Source organism: Oncorhynchus nerka, linkage group LG15 (assembly GCF_034236695.1).
Source record: "Oncorhynchus nerka isolate Pitt River linkage group LG15, Oner_Uvic_2.0, whole genome shotgun sequence".
Classification (NCBI taxonomy): Eukaryota; Metazoa; Chordata; class Actinopteri; order Salmoniformes; family Salmonidae; genus Oncorhynchus; species Oncorhynchus nerka.
In genome coordinates, this window is record NC_088410.1 from 38,648,290 (window position 1) to 38,655,105 (window position 6,816).

General features: G+C 39.5%; 1 protein-coding gene across 3 annotated transcripts; it reads left to right on the forward strand.

Moving 5' to 3' along the window:
- Positions 1 to 246: 246 nt before the first annotated feature.
- LOC115103851 (homeobox protein OTX1 B-like) lies at positions 247 to 6,497 on the forward strand. Of its 3 annotated transcripts, XM_029624845.2 has the most exons (4): positions 247 to 398; positions 2,410 to 2,585; positions 3,090 to 3,292; positions 4,199 to 6,496. In XM_029624845.2, the coding sequence occupies exons 2-4, from the start codon at positions 2,489 to 2,491 to the stop codon at positions 4,988 to 4,990; spliced, it is 1,092 nt and encodes a 363-aa protein (XP_029480705.1). In that variant the 5' UTR covers positions 247 to 398; positions 2,410 to 2,488; the 3' UTR covers positions 4,991 to 6,496. The 3 variants fall into 3 exon arrangements, with proteins under 3 accessions (XP_029480705.1, XP_064857643.1, XP_029480706.1); XM_065001571.1 differs by lacking the exon at positions 247 to 398 and having other exon boundaries at positions 2,413 to 2,585; positions 4,199 to 6,497; XM_029624846.2 differs by lacking the exon at positions 247 to 398 and having other exon boundaries at positions 2,413 to 2,585; positions 3,141 to 3,292; positions 4,199 to 5,770.
- Positions 6,498 to 6,816: the final 319 nt, after the last annotated feature.

The window sequence follows — 6,816 nt, forward strand, 5'->3', positions numbered from 1 at the left end:
TGGATTGGACGAGGTGGGCCGTTCTGCATGTGTTTTACGTTCATAGAAGGGCAGGGTAGGCAGAAGGTGATCAATCTCCATCGGTCAACATTGGCAATCACCTTACCACAGTGCAAGACGCACAAGATAATGCAATTGATTTGATTTTTATTATATTTTTTCCAATTGTGAAATTTTCCTCTGAAACAAACAACTGGGGTTCAAATTGGAAAACTGCGTTGGTTGATGTAAACTCCTTATTTACAGTTTGCGTATTTCTCATCCATTTGTGTGCGCAGCTTCTTATGGTTGTCTCGCTTTCAAGAACATTTCCTCCATGTGGATATTCTTGATGTACGGGATCTTCTTGGTTTGACTACAAATAAAGCAAATAAAAAAACAGGATCCCCAAACGCAAGGTGAGTGGTAAATGCAAAGTTTTCGTTGTCTTATATAGGTAGTCCGTTTAGGCTACTTCCTTCTGGGTTGTTATTCGTCATTTTGATTGAATTATTTATACTATTGAGGTTACTGTAATCTATTCATATTCTTTTATAAACGATGTATTTGTATTTGATAAGACTACGAAGTTTGTATTTAGGTGCAACTTGTGGTGGAAACTGTTGTGCGCTCATTGAAAATGGTCATTGTAAATGGTCGTTGTAAACAATTACGCTCGTCAGTGGAAGCTATCAAGAAATACGTGATAGTAAACTCCCCATTGGAAATTCATTTTTTATAGTAAATTAATATCCTAAATGCTACTTCTGGGTTGGTTGTGCACTTATTATTTGAATGGAAAAACTCTGAGCCCTGACAAGACACATGGAATGTATATCTTTGAGGTGTTGTTAATTCATTTTGCGCATATGACCTTTTCTTATAATGGTGTCCCTGGGGCTCTCATCTGAATCGCAATAGAGTTCATTTGCACAGAGTTTTTCTCCATTTACATTTGCTTAAACTCCTTCCTGCGGTTATGGAAATACAGAGAAGTATTTACGCCTCAATACAAATCCATCAGCTGGTCCGTGTCCACAGCATGGACCCAAGTAGGTCTATTTAGAGGCCAAATACATTGTAGCCAGTCAATGAAGTTTAAAAAAACAAACCTATTTGTTTCAACCGTTACATTAAGGCACCCCGTCCAATTACTGAAACGCATCTACATATGATATCATATATGCCACCAGGTCTGTTGCTTTGATTTGAAATCTAGATTTGCATATTTTTCTAACTTGATACGCTTTGGAGCATATTTCAATCGGATACACATCTTATACACATCTTATTATCGGGGTATAACCATGTAATAACAATGATAACCACGATTAAAATGCATTAGTGTTATTTAATCTATTTCAAAAATAAATAAAAAATCTAAGTTACAAAAAACAAGCCATTTGATAATATGTGACATCTGGTCTCTGCTGAAAGAGAATGTTCCATTAGGCAGTCGTGTAGAACACACCCCAGAAGATGTGGATATTATATAGGCCTAGAATATTTATTTGTCAAATATAATTTCATGCAATAATTTGACAAGCAGCCAACTCCATTTTCATTTCAACATGAAACTTTGGACAATTTGTTATTTTACGCAGGCGTAGCATGTCGGCCCTGTATAGCCTATAGGCCTAGACAAACTACGTATGAAATAGTCTAGAGTTGTGCTGATTATGTCATAACATGGCCTACATTAACAGTGAAATGGATTATAAAGCAGTGTATGTGTAGTTTATGCGTGCATCTATAATTTATGCAGGCTGTTATGACTCTTGACATGTTTGTGATCTGGGTCCAAATGCATGCTTTATTTTACTGATCAAAGTCATTCATCTTATCTCGCATGCCTCTCTATGCACCGAAAATGTGCGTAATGGCGAATGTAATGTTTTTAACAGTGGATGCATTTATCAAAACAAGGGTTTAGAGGTTGGCCATAAGGAGTCATGCGTCAAATGGAATTAATACACGACTGGCGACAGATTTCATCCGTAATTATTTCTTTACTGTAGTGATGGATGACTGCAACCTGAGTTTATAATTGGATATCAGTTAGCCACGTTAACGTGTCATGTCATACTTTGTTTGAAACCTTTGTAAACGGCTAATCTTTGTATTTTCGGAGAGGGAATCGGCTTTTTGATTCCCTTTTGATACGACTCGGGTGAAAGTTGGAAGTCTCAATCAAAAAGTTCTATAGGCTACTGGAATTTACAACGTTTTGAAATTGGAAATATAATTTGGCTTTGATATTGTCTCAGGCTAGTTCCAATTGAATTAACCATAATTTGAATATAGGGCCATTTTAATTATTAAAATCAAATTAGTTTGCAGATTTGCTCTTTGTAGGCTACTAAATATAAATGAGTAACCAACATAAATATATATTTTCACATTCTACTCACAATGCGTTTTCCATTGCAGGATTTCATCAAGGGACTGCAACATCGGGGGAAACGAACATTTCCGCACCGACTTTGGTTTCCCCGTTTCCGTTTCTAGCATGATGTCATACCTCAAACAGGCCCCGTACGGCATGAACGGAATGGGCCTCAGCGGTACGGCCATGGACCTACTGCACCCATCAGTGGGGTATCCAGGTAAAACGCCCCCAAACACTTCACATTAACTGTGCCAAATCCGAATCACCTGTGACATTATATTGGATAGTTGTCAATATAGAAAAATATAGGAACGGGTAGCACACACGGCTCTCCGGCAATACATTCCATGTGCATTATCACACTTCCAAATGCACGAAAAGGCATAATTAAACACAAGTTGGTGTCAATTTATAGGATGGTATGATTTAATAACAAGATTCATTCCTTCGCACTATTTTCCGTTTCCACATGTTACATGACTAAGTAACTGTTAGACCTAGTGTGATTACAGTGAAGGCCTATTGTAGTGCAGAATATTGTGTGATTTAAACCTGCTATATATATAACATTCACAGGTTATTTTCGTTTTGAAGAAACACTTAACTTTGAAGCTAGCTATTTCTGAAATATATGAAAATATGAGATGGAAGCTTTGAATACTTATATTGAACCTCGTTTGTTTTGGTGAACAATGTTTTTTTCATTTCGTTTTATTATCAGATCGAAATGGCTTCGAAGAGTTTCCATTGACAGGTTTCTATTCCATTTCAGCGCATCCGAGGAAACAGCGGAGAGAGAGGACAACTTTTACTCGCACTCAGCTGGACATTCTGGAGTCCCTTTTCGGCAAGACGCGCTACCCAGACATTTTCATGCGGGAAGAAGTCGCACTGAAAATCAATTTGCCTGAGTCTAGAGTCCAAGTTTGTACAGAATTACAATTATTTAGTTACTACTGTCTACACTTGTTTGTGTGAACTTGTGGGCCATTTGTGGGAACTTTCTGAACTTGCAGTGCAAAACTGCAACGACCTGGACAAGGCCTATTACTGCACCTTTCAATCAATACTTTACCTTTTATTTAGGACTTTAATGAGTTTCAACACAGTTGAGTATTTATTTGAGCTAAATGTTAAGTAGCCTACACTGCAATTCAGCTCTTAGCTGCAATTGTATACTACACAAATAAACAATATGCATCATCTGTTATCATAAGTGGTTATGATAGTTCAACAAATACATACAATTCCATGTTTTAAAATATAATTTATGTTCAGCTCTCACATAAGGGCCGTCTTAAGAATTTATGAGCCCCCTTTTGAAATGGGTGTGAGAGCCTTTATGTAACCAGCTTTTGTAGCCCTCTCACAGGCTTACTGCAATTATGGCAGCTTCCTCTAGAGTTTCACTGATTTAGCAGAGAAATGTGCACGGTATGCAGGGTAGGCAGCCAAGCCTGTGCAGAGGTAGCCTGCAAGTGGAACACTGACTGCACAACAGTTTCATGCCATTCCCAAGTGTTTGCAATGCCTAAAATGGGGTAGGAGAATCAGTGAATAAAGAATAATGTTGTTTTGTTGACCTACAAGAAGATATGACCGATTGGGTGATAGAGTTGATACCAGTTATGCCTTTGCAATGAAGTACTATGTATGCCACTTATTGTACAAATTACAAAGCATTCAATATTATCAAATGGAAATAGTTATTCAGTTTGTCGCAAGTTGGCATGACTAGTTTGACTGCTTACTCAATCAATGTTTTGCAAATGTGTTTGGCCGGATGACAGACTGCATTTTAAAGTTGACCATTTGCCTCTTGTTGTGCAGGTATGGTTCAAGAACAGGAGAGCCAAGTGCCGTCAGCAGGCCCAGAGTGGAAACAATGCTAAAGTCCGGCCTGCCAAGAAGAAGTCCTCTCCAACCAGGGAGAGCACAGGCTCAGAGAGCAGTGGTCAGTTCACCCCTCCGGCAGTGACCAGCACCGGCTCCTCTTCCTCTTCCTCTGCCTCGTCCGGTGGCTCTCATCCCTCCGGCCATGGAGGCCAAGGCCTGAGCAGCACTTCTACCTCCGTGACTGCCCCAGTGTCCTCCATCTGGAGCCCTGCGCCCATCTCCCCGGCCCCCGCACCACCCCCTGTCCCCGACCCCGCTCCCCCAACCAGTGCCTCCTGCATGCAGAGGTCTGTGTCAGGTACTGGAGGCACGTCCTCCTACCCGGTGTCCTACAGCCAGACAGCGGCGTCCTATGGGCAGGGCTACCCCGCCCCGGCGTCAACGGGCTCCTACTTCGGAGGGGTGGAATGCAGCTCGTACCTGGCCCCCATGCACTCTCACCACCACCCCCACCATCCGCACCAGCTCAGCCCCATGACGGGCTCCTCCATGTCTGGCCACCCGCACCACCATATAGGGCAGACCTCAGGGCACCACCACCATCACCACCCCCACCACCACCAGGCCTACAGCGGGGCCGGCCTGGCCTTCAACTCCTCAGACTGTCTGGATTACAAAGAACAAACGGCCGCGGCCGCAGCCTCTTCATGGAAGCTCAACTTCAACACCACCGACTGCTTGGACTACAAAGACCAGGCCTCCTCTTGGCGGTTCCAAGTCTTGTGACTTTTTTTCCCCCTTTCAAATAAGTATTTTTGTTTAGTTTTTTTGTTGAAGAGCTATTTTCTTCAAAGCATTAAGAAGTTAACTAATAGTAGAGACAATTATCAAGCCTTTTTTAAGTTAATGATTGGAGAATTCAAGTAACGCACAGATGAAAAAGCCTGTCCAGGTGGCTTCTTCTTTGACCATTTTATGAATCAACAAGCTTGAATTGGATCCACTTACCCATACTTTGGGACATCAAGGAATATTTTTCTACACATGAACTCTGAAAACTGCCCTCCAACAAGTTCAAAGTATGTAGTTTATCCCTTTGAGTTAGAATAGTTTTTTTCAGGATGGAGCAAGAGCTCTGTGTTATGGATTTGCCATAAATATTCCCAAGAACGAGCAATTGAGGGTGAAACTTTGTCACAAAATTTGTTTTATGGAAAAATATGATATTTTATGCTCATGTATTTGATATAGGCCTACCCATTAGAGACCATTTAAAATGAGAAATTAAAGATGCTGCTATTGTTTTCAGTTTGCTGATATTCAAATTTATGTTAATTCCAACTTGAATATTGTTCATTGTCCGGACTGTAGTGTTGTATTTTGGAAGTTTAATTGCAGCACTTGTTTATAAGGTCAAAGATTTTGCTATTGTTCTTTACGAAGAAAATGTGAATTAGACGCGCAATGTCAGTATTCCAATGAAATTTAAAATGTACATTCGTGTCTTTATAATAAAGATTCGTTAAAAACACGGTTGGTTTTTCCAATGCAAAGAGTGTTCTTATCTGAATGTAGTGGTGCCTAGTGGTGCTTTTGTTGGCAGGTTTAGATTACATTCATTTAAATACTTGGACGGCCTTCAGAACATTATTAAGGAATGAACATATTTTAAAAGTAGTATATTGTAAGCAAATGTCATTTTAAATTCTAAATTCAAAGGCTAATAATGGACTTGGCCTAAAGATGGTTTAATTTCTTTATCCATGTGCCACTATTACCATTATGATTAGGGCTCTGTGTTTTGTGCTGTCATGTGACATGCCTTGATTTGAACGTGTATTTATAGCCTTTGTCATCAAACTATCCTCTTTTCATGTCAGATATTCCAGCACCATCCTTAAAGAATTGCTTACATTTTGGGCGGATTTCTCATTTCTGCATCAAGCTTAAAAGGCAGGATAACATCTTGCTATGTCATATGATCACGCGAAACACAGGGCCCTAACTATGATATATTTTCATTATCCCCCTGAGAGAAGTTGTCATTTTTATATGAATGTTGATGAGACAAAGTAGCACAACACATTTTTATATGAATGTTGATGAGACAAAGTAGCACAACACATGTTTACCTCCTGTTCAACCCGTCTCCGTTCATGTCAAATCGAAGACCGACAGGTATGTTATTTTTGACTTAACATTCGGTGAACACAAAATAAAATAACCAAAATCATGCCCTTAGATTATCCCATTTTATAATAGGCCTACTTCATTGATATATTTATTAACAAGTTTGTCTTTTTAAATTGAAGTGTGGCCTCAAATGGGAACGAAATGGGCCTATGAATGACAATTGCAATAGGCTATCGGTTCTTATCATTTGTTTTACATAAAGTCACATATTTGTAGTGATCCTTCATCTCAAAATGCATAATAACTTTCAGGTTTTGCATTTATTTGTTTTGAGGAGTGGAAATTTTGTGTATTTCCCAAGAGATCTGTAATTATAACCCACACTAAGATGTCAACCTCCATTATGTATTCTCAGAAGTATTTAATAACACCCAAAATTATGTCCATGTTTATTTTGGTCTCTGTGATTTAATTTGAGG

Coding starts and splice junctions, on each gene's coding strand:
- LOC115103851 (XM_029624845.2), top strand. CDS start 2,489: ATGATGTCATACCTCAAACAGGCCCCGTACGGCATGAACGGAATGGGC. Junction 2,586..3,089: donor CCCATCAGTGGGGTATCCAG/GTAAAACGCCCC, acceptor TTTTATTATCAG/ATCGAAATGGCTTCGAAGAG. Junction 3,293..4,198: donor TGCCTGAGTCTAGAGTCCAA/GTTTGTACAGAA, acceptor CTTGTTGTGCAG/GTATGGTTCAAGAACAGGAG.